The sequence below is a fragment of the Micropterus salmoides genome, unplaced genomic scaffold, assembly GCF_014851395.1.
Source record: "Micropterus salmoides isolate LMB-PRFRI ecotype aquatic unplaced genomic scaffold, ASM1485139v1 Ms_hic_scaffold_13, whole genome shotgun sequence".
In the NCBI taxonomy this organism is placed as follows: Eukaryota; Metazoa; Chordata; class Actinopteri; order Centrarchiformes; family Centrarchidae; genus Micropterus; species Micropterus salmoides.
In genome coordinates this window covers 8308795-8323280 of record NW_024040374.1, presented here as the reverse complement: position 1 = coordinate 8323280, position 14486 = coordinate 8308795, and the positions used below count along the sequence as shown (strand labels likewise).

The following is a 14486-nucleotide window of genomic DNA, read 5'->3' as shown; positions in this document are numbered from 1 at the left end:
TCAGAGCACAGACAGAAGCAAAGACAACACTGAGGACATGAAGTTATGTTATGTTCAGGTTCAACAAGGTGGGTGGCAAGAAATTTCCCCTTTATTTGTGAGTAATATTTGTGGCTAATTTATCGCAAGAAAACGGAAGTCACTGAGCTCGCTGCAACACTCTGAATACAGAGATGATGGGAGAGAGTGTGAGGTACAAAAAAGTAGTGGAAGGCTAATATATATATATATATATATATATATATATATATATGAATAATATAATACATTTCACTTAAACTTACTTCTGGACAAGATATCTTTCCAAAAACTTTGAGTCAAGGAGCAGACGTTTTGACATTTGAACAGCTGCTGCATGACGTAAGCGGCTGCAGGTCGTCAAGTGTCATCATTAGGTGACCTTGTCTTCTTGACAGCCTGCCACCCTACATTACAGCTAATAAGTTGGCCGTGGCACTAATGATGAGCAGCAGTGACAATCAGCCCACCACCCCTGCAGCTCTGCCATTGTCAAAGGAGGCCACTGTCCATTTAAATGAAGTCTGTAATGACTGTAATGTGGCTCAATATCACGTGGTTCGGCTGACTGCAACACTTTCCTTCATGGGTTGGCAGGGGGGAAAAAAACAAAAGAGGAAGAACTTAATTTATTAGAACTTGAAAGTCACGGAAAGGAGGCAAGAAGCCTCTGTAGATTTTAATCACCTGCAACTTGTGAAATTCATGAATATCTGGTGATTTTCATGGTACTATATCCATTTAAATAAACACTTTTGTGAAAATAGCTCATTTTTATCACAAGTAAAACTTTTGAAACCTTTCAAGCCTAAAATATTACCTTACAAATCCACCATAAAGCAAGAGCAGAAAATTCGAAGATAAAAGCTTTCCACTGGACAAACAACAAATCCACATACTTAATGATAGCAGACACAGAATTCAAAATCTCCAGATGGATTGTTAGAAGGATTGTAGAGGTGAAGACTTAATCATCCAATCATTCTTTTTATTAGTTGCAAATTCATTCATCCGATGTGAGAAACTGCATTACAAACTTCTCATGATCATAAATCATGCCAGTCTGGCAATGTCATCCAGATAATCTCTTATGTCAACTTGTAATTTAGCATAAACACATCCTGCAACTATCTACATTTATTTTTCCATTTTAGTTTAGTTTATTTCCAGTATTTTCACATTGCTGTTTTTGGAGGCCAATCTATATATTTTTTCCTTTCCATTGATAACTCCCTTGAGAAGATATCATTGTGTTGTCTTTGTGAGCCAACTGTCTCATCTCTGAAACAAGATGCAATTTAGTCACACAGGAAAAAAGTCAAAAACATGTAAACAAAGGAGTGGTGGAAACAGATGTTTTAAAAAAGGAGTATGCGTACATGCTCAAATGTGTGCGTATGTGTACGACTGTGCAGGCAGTGAGTGGATTTAGTAAGTGTCTCATATCCTCTTTGTGCCAGCAGTTTTGATTCACAGCACGCTGCATGGAACATGGCAGTAAGCCTCGCCATAATGTCATTGGGGAAAATCATCCAGCTTAATTCCTTTGATGCTGCGAGAATCAAACAAACTGAGAAAGTTCTTAGAGTTTTATCCCACAACACTGGGGAGACATCAAAACAAAGCAAAGGAAGCTCACCAGAGTCAAACTAAATTTTGATTTGAGCAGCAGCATTGCTATTGCCAAGAACATAAAAATGTTTTAGTAGAATATATTTATTGATACATTTTTAAAAACATTTTGTATCATTTGATTTTATTTGTTACTCTTAAGACCCTTTTTAATTTGATGTGCATGTTAAGAGAGCAGGACTGTGGTTGGTTTTGCTGTTCATCCAGACAGCTGGCAGCTAACTGGATGATTATACAAGGTTATATTAAAGAAACCACACAGACATATGTAGGTAATTTTTCTATACTGCTCATTTCCGGTGGAAATATTTCAGTTAATCAACTAAACTCATTAGTACACTAAGGACATTCACTCTTAATTATAATAATTTCATCATAGCCCTGAAATCAGACAAATGTCTCATTATTACCTTGAAATTAAATAAATAGCACAGGTTTTGAATTTACAGTAGGTCAAAAGTAAATTAACTAAATTTCCCTGCTACTACCAGGATCAGTATGTTAGACGCTGTATAGTGTGTTATAGATGTCAACATCTGGTTTACACAGCTGTGATGGTTGGACAGAAACAACATCAGACATTTGGGATTTAAAGGATCATCTTAGATATTCATTTAGCCACACTGAGACTTGTACCAATAAAATAGAAAATTGCAGACCGAGGTGTGTTATAATGTGAGTGATTGCTCAATGAGCATGCTGCATAGGCTCTATCCAAGCAGGCAATTAATTACTATGAGAAACATGAGATAGAAAAATAATGCTGCATTTTCCAGTTTTCAGACTGTGTCAGCAAACAGTGTATTATCAGTATAGGCATATGAGTTTATCCCTTTTCTCTCTCTTCTTTGTGATTTTAGAACATTTCACTAATCAAAACAAAAAACATACAATTCGGGCGTGCGTCATTCAAGAAATCTGTAGGACTCACAAATCTATCTGCAATTGTCAAGCAACAATGATTTGTGAAACGTGATGCTGCCACCATTTGCATGTGAGTAGTGCTCACAAAACACTTGTGAAACAGTCCCCTGTATTGCATTGTGGTAAGTATAGCATGAACACACAGACAGAGAAAAATGGATAGAGGAAAAGTAACTTACGTTGGCCTTCCTGTCAGAGGTGTAGGTAATGGATCTGGAAAAGAAGACAAGGGTAACAGGATAAACAATACTGCTCCCAGATTTTTCTTTGCAGGAGCTACCAGCAACAAGCAAGAATCAGATGAGACGAGTGTCGCTAAAAGGAGACAGATCTTTGTTAGGAAAAGATGAGTAGGGAAAATGTCATTGTTTGTCACAGTAAGTGCGTAAAAACCATAAAGTCCTAAAGCCATTTCATTGTAACATCTCTATGCCAGTACGTTTTTAAATGCTTGGTATCAGCTTAACTCCACTTACCGAATTTCACAAACAGCACGCCTGTGGTGGAAACGGTACCCTGGGTGTTGGTGGCCATGCACTGGAAGTAGCCAGTGTCAGTAGTGTCCAGGTTGCGGATGCGGAGGCGTGATCCATAAGGCGTGGATCGGTATGAGATCCGTCGTGGTTCCTGCACCACCGGGGCGTCGTTCTTTAGCCAGCGCACAGCGGGCGGCGGGTTGCCGGACACACGGCAGAAAAGCTCAGCTGTGTGGCCCAGAGAGGTGGTGATGTTGTTCATGGGAGCTTCAAGACGGATGAAGAAGGGCCCTGGAAGACATGCAGGCATAGGAGAGATGAAATGACAGAATACGAAAGAGATAAAGAAAAAGCAGAAGAGCGGAATTTGGAAAAAAATATAAAAATTTAAAAGGGGGCCCAAGTGTGAAGAAACATCAAGAGTGAGATGACTAAGAGAGAACAAGACAAAGATGAGGGAAAACAGTGTAAGGCCAAGAACTAAGACATAAATCAAACTACACTGTACTACATCAATGCCAGATATAAAGAAAACATGCTGCTGTATAAAAATAGTGGTAAAACAACTCAATGTTTTCAGACACATGTTTAAATCCTGTTTTATTTTGTGGTTGCCACTGTGGTGACGCCTAATTTTACTTTTCTACTCTTTTTACTTTTGGGGTTTTCCCCAGCTTTTGTATGAGCTTATGAGCAACATCACCTGTGTTGTGTGGGTAAAAACAAACAAAACAACTACTTAGGGAATAAACATAAGGAATAAATCAGAACCCACTGTGATGCTTCAAGACAAAGATTAGTTCAGAAGGAGTTAGGAAAGACAAAGCAAAATATTTTTGCATGGTTATCTCCAGGACCACATTTTTCCTCAAGGTGGTCAGAAAAAAAACAATCTGGAGGGCCACCTAAGAGTTTAATGAGCAGGAAAAACATTGGTGTTAATGTCAGGAAAAACCTCTGGAAAGTTCCCTCAACCCCAAAACCCATCTTAGGTATGCAGAAATGCTCCTACACAAACTGGCCAAAACAAACAAAGGAGGCAAAACACATACAGGGGAATCTCAAATACTAGTCAGACAAACTTCAACTGTGTGTGAATAGAGAGGTTGAGGAGTAAAAATAGAGGCACACACTTACATATGCAAGGACCCCCACACATTTAAATGTTTATTTTGCCAGGCAAATGCATTAGTTATGACATCTCTGCACTGGACAACATAACTTTTGCATTTAAAGCAAGTGAGGGTCTTTTGCATATAAATGAACATCTGTTACATTCAAGGCCTTGCCAAACGAGTTTACACAATGCTGATTAGGCCTATCACTGGCAAGTAAATCTCTCTGTATATGAAATATACTGGAGTTTTAAAATATGGTGTCTGTGGCAACGTCCCTGCGCTGGCGAACTGGTAGTGATGTGTTTTATCAACCGTAGCAACAGCAGCAATTCAGTATGGCAGAGCCAGAACCTATACGTCATAAGTGCGTGTCGACCGTGTTGTGTAATTACTCTCACTGAGTAATCAGAAGAGAGAAAAGTTCTGCACTGCAGGCTAAGGTCTGTTACAAATCTAAATATATAGCTTTCTGATTAGAGATATTTGAGACATCTGTTCATTTGTGGAAATCACATGACCATCCAGGAAAGTCTGAGGTAAAGTTTTATTGGAAGACTAACACGTAACTCTTTACAAAACAACATTTTACAGTAGCCAGGTCTTGCTTCCCAACAAGGCTTTTTCCTACAAGAGCACTGCTGTCTTTTCCAAAGCTGGTCTCTGTCTATTGCTCTCTCAGTATATATCTTTATCCTCTTGTCTATTAAGGTGTACAGAAATAAATGCAAGTCAGCAGGAAAAACATGTTATGTTAAGTCCAGTCATAGCTGGTATGAAGCTTGTGCACATAGCTTTTCTGCCCTGAAGTTATTCCTCTCAGACCAATTGACCATGGGATTAAGTGCTGCCTTAGAAGCCAGATTTGGGGCAATGTAAAGCAATTAAACATTCATGCAAGACAGTTAATGTTTTGAGGTCAAAGTTTGATTTAGTCTGAAGTGGTCCACTTATAGCGACTCTAAATTTGACCATGTAAAAGGGAAATAATCAGGATGATTGCAGGAACTGGACAAAACGACCAGTTCTCACATGCCTGGCCGTTTTAAAATTGCATTTACTCTTGCCTTCGCAGGATTGCAAATTCCTACAGGGATTATTAAATTACTGATGTTTGTGTTGTTGTGTGTTTTCTGTGGGCCGGACACACATACACCGATATGACGAAAGGACCTCTCCCCTTTGCCGATACAGATTGTGTGCACACATCATTTAAGTGTTATTTCAAAATATTTCAAATATTTTTACTGTGTTTGGTTTGGTTTATATACACTGTACAGATTAATCCCAAATTTAACCCTGAATTGGTTGTCCACAACAAAATTGGGATGATTATCTGCCAGCTTTTTTAAATATTATTGCAGTATTTTACACATTGAGGCTAACTGTATTCTTGGCTGAGACTGAGCTGTGATAGAAAAACTGAACTCAGCTGCAGAACAGACAGACTATGTCTTCTTCCTTTCTTACTCTCTGTTTATTGTAGAATTTCAGAAAGTAGTGCTGTCTTTCTCTTCTTTTGTCAACATTGTTGACAGAACATGGTTGTCTTTTTTGACTAAACTTTATTGGAATTGTCAAAGAAAAAAAATGACAAAACCACTTCAGTTGGAGCATGTTGGTGCTGTTACTTGGTTCTCTGTCATCATCGCAACCATTGTGGTTGTATGTACAGTTCATCCGACTCTTGCCGCTAGCAAATTGTCATGAGATGTAAAATGAGTGTATACGATGTGTTTGTGAAAAAGAGAAGTGGACACATTTGTCTTGGCATACAGCTTCTGTGTGAGTGTGTGTGTGTTTGCGTGCGCACGCGCATGTGTGAGTACTCAAGCCTCTACTGGAGTGTACAACACATACACACATTCACACTGTCCTCCCTAAAGCCCCAGGCTTAACACAGCAATGTGGTACTAACAAGTGTGTGACAATATGAGGAGACTCCAACCATCGGCCATACCACCACCCCCTCTCTCCTTTCTCACCCACTTTTTATCTGTCCTCCTTTCTCTACATACAGAACAGTCTCCCTTATTTGTACAGTCCCGTCTCTCTACATTACAGCACTGCAGTCAGAACGAAACTTCAAGCAAGTCAACGTTGACGTTGCCAATAAAATTCATATCAATCAAAACATCGGGATGGCATTAAGAATAAACATTACATTTTGCAGGTACTAATAATGCCATACTTTACTGCAACATCAATCATCCATACCACCCCCAACTTTCATTCTCCCCCTTTACTCTTTCCTGTCTCAACCTACTCCTACACACATTTGCCTAATTATGTGCTACAATTTCAGACATAAAAACACATTAGGTATTCTCATTTTATTGCTCTTCTACAAAGTTTGAAGAAGGATATCAACACACCAACACACACACACACACACAAACTTAAAGAACAGTAACAGAAAAAAATGATTCTTAAATGCATCGCGATGCGGACGTGGAAGATTCTGAATCGATTAACAAATGTCAAAAATTGATTATCTAAATGTTAATTGATAACGTAATGTTCACGGAACACAAAAAGCTGAACTCTCAGAAGTGTGGAAGTTCAGCACCTGGACAGTCTGTGATGTGCACATAACCAGTGTTTTGCCTGTATTCCACGCATTGCGCCCGAATGATCACCCTACTAAAAATGCACATGCAAGTTTTACTCTCATACTGTGCAGCACGGCTACACTCAATGCTTGGCTGGCTCTGTGTGTGTGTGTGTGTGTAGCGAGCGAATGAGAGAGAGAGAGCGGCAGAAAGTGACAGTGAAAGTTAGTGGAGGAAAATATTAAGTTACTTAGTAAGCTTCAGTCTGGTAGTAAATGTCCAGTGTCGGTCACAGTATGACCGTTAATAAAGTCTGTTGTTTCCCCAAATGCTGGAAAAGTGAAGGCGGTTAGTACTAGCTAACGTCTCACTACAGCATGTTTTTCAGCTGCTATCTAAGTTAACGTCAGCTAAATTAGTAACAAAGTCCCACGGTTGAGAACATCAGGTATGAGCTAAATAGGTGTACAGCTCTATCCTGTACACATACTGTATGTTACATCCTGTTAAATATTTCAGTTTTCAGAGGTCTGAAAGCTGGTTCAAAAAAGGACGGTGGTGACGAGGAGGAATCAAGCCTGGTAAAAGTAAATTAGGGATGCAAACTAGTCCTTTTAAGTAATTGAGGAGACATTTCTTTTGGATTTTATGCTTCAAGAAAAAAAGATGCATCAAGATGCATTGATAATTGTTTAATAATTGCATCGCACCCCAGAATCGTAATCGAATTGTGAGGTGCTTAGAGATTCCCACCCCTAACCAACATAGACTCATTTGTCCTCGGTTTGCTTTAACAAGCCATGTAAATGGATTATCAAGACAAAATTTGATAATAAACACAATAGGTGGCATATAATTGAGGGTGCATAATTGATATCCTGGACAAATTCTGATGATTATAAGCCAAGAGATGTTCTGACAGAAGAGAATGAAAAAACACAAATATTATGTGCAATGTGTGGGCGAGAGGCTGAATGAAAGAAAATATTAAGTGCACCAGTTTCTGCAGTTAATTTGTGTAACTTGATTCCTTTCATAACTTGTTTACTCAGCTGTTTATCTTTATTTTTCAATTTAATCTGCAGGGTCTAATTATGTGACCATTTGTAATCACTTTAAATGTCATGAGACAACAGTATGAGTACTGAGATGGAAGAGATAACTCTGCTGTGTTGAATACACTGAATTTGTCACATTAACCAACTCACGTGTGTGTGTTTGAGGCAAACTGTAAAGCACTTTGGATCAAATTGCTATATAAATGCAGTACATATAGAAAATTATAATCACCAAACTTTGAGGGACATGATTTTAGGTTGTAGGTGTGTGTAATGTGTGTCTCAGATAAGACAAGGAAAAAGGTTGTAACACTCCCTTAGGCACACACAAAGAAATAACAGTATCACGGGGTGCACGCACTGGTAAACCTGGAGGTCATTACTACTGGTGATGCAATTGTCTCCATGATTGTGCATGACAGTGTGTTTGTGCATGCTTGCTTCTGTGTGTGGGTGTGGATTTCATTTTGACATGACTACTATCAAAACAAAGTCATGAGGGGTCTGCTGGGAATCTGTGCCTATACACCGTTAATAGTGCAGTGGGACGAATCTTGCTTACATGCACCTCACTGCCTTAATGTGCCTGTTGAATGTGACTATATTATCTATAAGGTACTTTATATATTAAATTAGAACAGACTCCCTTTTAAAAGACATGCATGTTTTGCTGAAGGCAAGAAGGTCACTTTATCACCATCTCATTAGTTGAGTTGATGGAAAAGAAAATGGTCTTTGGAGCTGTGTGCCTGCACACTTCATTAGCTATTATAATAACTGACAATAAAGCAGCGGGGACCAGAGGAAGGTAAAGAAAAGACAAGAAGAGACGATGAGATGAGAGGTAGGAGGAGGAGAAAGAGAAAGAGAAAGAAGTCCTGCCAGTATCTGTGTAACAAAGCCACTCTGTATGTAATTGTCTTGTGGTGAGTGTTGTGGTATTTGGCACCAGGAGTACTGTGAAACTCAAACCATTGCTGTGGACTGTACCTTTAATGTGGCAAGCGACTAAATTGTGCCCTATCAACAACCGGCATTTGGTTCTGTACAATCAAACACTCACACGCAGGCACACAAATGTAAACACACACACACACACACACCCACAACACACAAATCATGCATGTTCTAAGTTGCACAATACCTTTTCATTTCACCAGCAACATTGCATTCTATATGTGAATATATGTCTATACTCAATAACGCACATGAGTAAATCTGAAGCAGGCTGCTCTCAGCAAGATGCCGGCACAGAAACCTGAGTGGCTGTACAGCTAACTAAACATACGAAGCTGGGACTGTAACTGCCAGCTATGGCTAAAGGTGAATTTCATTAAAGTTGGGTCACTCTCCAACAGAGAAAGAGAGCAAGGAAATGAAGTAAGGGAAGCAAAATGGGTCAAATGAAACAAAGAAAACGAAAGGAAGAATGAAACCCCAGGGAAAACAAGTTCAGTAAACTATCATCACCCTGATTTCAGCCCAATAATGAGCCTCTTTCAGCATGATAACTTCCTGCTACTGATGCATACTGATAGAGCCACGCTACCTGAATGCTGTCTGCTTGGTCAATCAAAACCATTCCCTGCCTGCAGACAAAACAAGTGGTGCAATCACCATCCATCCATCAGATAAGAAACAGATGTTAGTCATGGGCTGAGCTCAAAATGACACACACACAGCTACACTACTATGAACACAGGGGCGCGAGCATACACACGTGCAGCCTTTGTAGGTTTTAATATTCCATGTTGTTGTGGATAAATAAAGCTGTTTCTATGATTTGTTTATAACTACTCATCACTGTATTTAGGACCTTTTAAACATCTTTGGTTGGTCACTATAATCATTATCTTGACTACATAAACTGCTCCATCCTCCAGAAACTACTGTCTTAGTTCTTGCCTGTATGTTTAACAATGTCTGTTTTTGTGTACACAGAATCTGCTGTGGGACGGATGTTGTGGGAGACTTGGCTTTACAAGAGATGAATTAAACTAAACAGACAAAATGAGAGAGCAAAAAAAAAGGTCAAGTTCAATAAAGCCTCATGTTGAGGTATCTTCTTGGGGGATTTGGCGGATGTTGGCTATCCAAGCCCAGGGGAAATGGAGAAGAGAGAGCGAGATTTGACTGATAACTCTGGTTAACATTGTTAAGGATATATCCAGTAAACTTTATGGATCTGACTCAGTCATTCCTGCAGTGCTAACAGAGGATTCCTCTGTCAGGATCTGCTGATCTAAAACTGGGCAGCTCCAGGAGACGTGGCCATCCTCACCACATAATACATAATTTTAATAAACTGGCAAGAATTTTCCTTCCTTATTAAGGAAGGGAAGGAATAAGCTGACCATAGCTTTGAGTGAGAACCAACCAGCCTTTAAGGCATTTTTATTCCCACAATGCATCTCAATTTTCTTGGGCTTTCTTGTCAAACGTAAAAGAAATTATGTATTGAGTATTATATATTGATTACACACACACACACACAATGCTGTCTGATCAGCATCTTGATATGCCACACCTGTGAGGTGGATGGATTATCTCAGCAAAGGAGAAGTGCTTACTAACACAGATTTTGACAGATTTGTGAATAATATTTGAGAGAAATAGGCCTTTTGTGTACATAGAGAAAGTCTTAGATCTTTCATTTCAGCTCATGATGAATGGGGGCAAAAACAAAAGTGTTGCATTTATAATTTTGTTCAGTGTATGTCCAGTGATTTTCTCCTGCAGCACATCTTCAAACAACTAAATTTCTCCTTCACACGAACTTCCTATATTTTCCCCAAATGGGAAGAGGTTGCCTGGCAGAGTAACTAAGCAAGTTGATGAAGTAGGTGGGTCACCATGGAAGTTGGGCTGAAAGATACTTCAATGTGTGAGAAGATGTAGTGAGAGCATCAGCACATTTTGAAACTCCAAATGTAGCGTTTGCTTAAGAGAAAACTAAAAGTAGGTCAGTGGAAATTAGGGAAATGCAGTGCACCTGTGGCTGTATTCCCACATGTTGAGTAGATCAATGTGTAATTTGTTCCATCAATTATCCTCTATAGTGGCCTATCCTGGGACAATGGGTGCTGTCTGGGTTGCTGAAGGTGACCACTCACAGAGGATGTGTAATTTCTAACACATCACTGAATGTAATTTCAGACAACACAACTGGGGTTACAGTTATTTTCTGTTAATATGATATGTTAACTGTGAACATATCATCATGTTTTGCTTGTAACAGATGTGTTCAGAGCTTTTAGAATGTTGCTGAAAAGAAGTTTGTTAAGGATGTGTTGAAACTGAGTCCTGCATATTGTGTTTGTGTTTATGTGTTTGCATTTACCATCACTAGAGGTGTTCCATGTAGTGGTAGCTAGCACACTCGGGTCTTGGGGAAACTCAGACCCTGTAAACAGAGGAAATGAAGAAGACTATTAGCATGTTTTTGACTGTTGTGTCCTCCCACTTTCCATTTCTATTTCACTAGTTCTACTCCAACTCAAGAACATACTACAAACTATGAAAACTATACATAGTCAGCAGCTTCCCCATTCTCTGTGATGAAACTTAAATGTGCGGCTGGGACTTCAATGAGAAAAACAATGCGTGGAAACATTTCTCAGGAAATTAAATCCTTGGTTCTGCGCCAGTGTAGCGGCTACAGCAGACAATAACATGTTCAATTTGGATCAGAGTATGTAAATTACCAACCCAATGCTAAACACAACAACAATAAATGCAACAACAGTCACAGTGCTCTTGCGCAGACCTTCTGTGCCAATATGATGTCTCTAAATTTAAAACCGCAGAAAGGCTATATTTAAGTCCAACAAAGTCAAATTACAAAGTAAACATTAATGTGATGACTAATGCTGCTTTAATTATATTATTTAGGAAATAAACAATAAATAATCACAATGTTGCAGCCTATTCTAGGTAAAACAATGAATACAAACACAATTTTTCCATCTTCCATCCAGCAAAACACTGGTGATAGCCTTGTACATTTGCTGTTGTAGATCAAAGGTTTAAATGTATAACAGGGAGCCCTTCAGCGAGCCATGTGGACCCTAATGCTGCATTATTACCAGCTGACGACAGAGCAGCCCTCTGCTTTTCATTACAGGAGAGAGGAGACAGAAAATGGGCTTCAGTTTGCACTGACACAGGTCATAAGGTGATTCCAGACAAATGAAAAGGCCCGTACAGGACTTAAACATGCTGGACTGAGAAGGATGGAACCTGAAACGGTTTCATCTTTCCTGATTCTGTGGACAACTGACAAATATTCAACACTCATAAATTATCCCACCGTTACAGTGAATTCAGCTTTTCAGGCTGACCCAGTGTCTGTGTGTATCTGTGAGTGCAGGCTGGCATAGTTTAATGTGATGAATGATCAAATGGCTGCCAGCCAACTGACGGCATGCGTCGCACATTCACATTGCAAAAAATGCAAGCATGTGCAGTGACACAACTGTACAAACCCTCCCTGTTCATCCAGTACTTGAATGTGTTTTAGCAACACATCTAAAATGAAAGATAAGCTTATAAACCATTTATTCCTGAATTTACAACTTGAAAACATTATTGTCATATGTGGCGTGCAGGCTGACAGTCGGGGAGTGTGAGGAGAGCAAGTCTGCAGTCAAACAGGACCAGGTGTCTGACACAGAGTCATGTTAATTTGGTGATAATGTGTTGTTTCTCACGTGCTGTGACAGGATGGTAACATGTGGTGGTGCTTGTGAAATGAGCTTTGTTAATGAGCAGCGCTTTGGGCCTCTGCACATGTTAGTGAGGGTGTCTGGAGGCTAAGGAACAGGCCCACAACAACAGGCTGGCAGCTTTATGAGTTATTCAAGATTTTTACAAACTATGTAACACTGCAGGTTTAATATGCAATAAAGATAAGTGCGTGTTCATTATAATATCTCTTTATTAAACTGATGTTCAATTTCTATTCAAACAATAACTAATAACCTCTGCTAACTATTTTGTTGTCCCTTCTTGAGAATATCTTCATCTTTGTTTTCATGTTTTTGAGTTTTATTATGGGACCCAAAATTACTTGCTGATTTGTTCCAGTAGGCTCCCAACATGATGCATTGCATTATACTGTCTAGTATAGCTTAATGTATTATAGCGAGTCTTGGCCCCAAGGTGAGTCTAAATTCTTACTGTGTTCTGGGTTGATAGGCTTAAAGAAACACAAGCTCTTGTGGTTTACAAAGGACAGAGGAGAGGGGATGTTGCAGCTCACTAGCTCCACTAACACAAAGCTAGCCAAGTGCAGCCAGGTGAGAGTTCAATAGAGGGGCTGGACATGGGAATACAGGGGAATGAGGAGGGGAGAGGGAAAGCAGTACCATGAGGAAATTTATAAAAATTATATGGAGAAAGCAAAGTTGCACAATTTTCAGAAGAATATAATATAAATAGAATCTAAAATGTAGTATTTTCAGGAACAGTATTTTTTACTTACTGCAATTTTGGGTCTGTCTACTCTTAGGATTTTTCTTTCCAGGAGCAAACAGTGGCACAGGTGATTTTATTGATATTACTTTTGCAGATAAGGCCATTGTCCAACTTGATGAGAAGTTAATCAGAAGTTCATTTTCTTCAATTTCTCTCTTTTCCACTTTATTTCTCCTCTATTTAGGTCACATCTGTTAGTTCTCTTTCACTGAGACAATCATCTGGAATATCTGGGATGATTTGCAGAGTAATTTTGAGATTAGCTTTCTAATGTTTCTCTGTAACAGAGGGAAGCAATTGTATTACATCCATTTATTAATGACGGCCTAAAAATAGGCCCTTTCACAGCACCTGTGTCAGTTTAGATCAGTGGTTCTTGCAGTTATCATTCTAGCCCCTGACTGGATCATGATACTGATTGTCTCCCATATGTTAACTGGAAGAGTGTATTATAAGGATGCTGGATGCCAGTATGAATCACTGAAAAGTTTAGATTATAGTAGAAAAAAATGTTTCTTTCAATTTTGTTAATTTCAGATGAAATAAAGACTGATACTAGTTTCTGAAAAAGGGTCTGACTTTGACCTGAGCTCATGGTTAGCATCTTCATCATCGTTAGCAACGATGGCAATTTTAATTACCTACCAAAATTTAAGTATTGAGGTGACATATTGTTTTTGTAACAATAATATCAGGGTTCCCACCATTTTTTGAGATCATTTTCCAGGACTTTTCACAACATTTTCAGTGATGATCTAGCTGGTATGACAGACAGGGATCATGTCATACAGTAGTATGTTCCTCTCTGCAGTGGTCTGATTTAAAAGATGTGCAGTCTGTGTCTGTAACTTATCTATGAAATCATCTATTACATCTGTAGAAATAATGACAAATTGATCTTGGATTGTTTTACTACTGTTATTTTTTTTAATAATACTGCCATTGTTTTTTGTGATTTTCTTTTGGAAAGACCTTTGTGTTCTATGCTTGGCAAGTGTTATTCTTATGAATAATATTTTTTCCTCTGCTGCCTTTACACCACTAACTGAATAGCCTCAACACAAATACTAGCCAACAATTTTGGCTACTGACAAATTCCAGCATTCTGCTGAACGTTAGCTTTCTAAAATCACTGTGGTCTTTAGCTCTAATGTATGTCCACTGTCACAGCGCCACACTTTCTTTAATTGTCACAACAAACTTGGTGTATTGATATGCAAGTGCAATACCTTCAAA

General features: G+C 38.9%; 1 protein-coding gene across 2 annotated transcripts in view; it reads right to left on the bottom strand.

The window, feature by feature from the left end:
• Nucleotides 1-296: 296 nt before the first annotated feature.
• ror1 (receptor tyrosine kinase-like orphan receptor 1) overlaps nt 297-14486 on the bottom strand; it is a 95479-nt gene continuing 81289 nt past the window's right edge. The window contains exons 2-4 of one of the 2 annotated variants that reach the window (XM_038715314.1): nt 11116-11178; nt 3051-3341; nt 304-2787 (exon numbers count right to left, since the gene is read on the bottom strand). In XM_038715314.1, coding sequence (XP_038571242.1) covers nt 2750-2787; nt 3051-3341; nt 11116-11178 — 392 coding nt within the window. In that variant the 3' untranslated portion in view covers nt 304-2749. Of the gene's footprint in view, nt 2788-3050; nt 3342-11115; nt 11179-14486 lie in introns of both variants that reach the window. The other variant, XM_038715315.1, reaches the window with a different exon arrangement.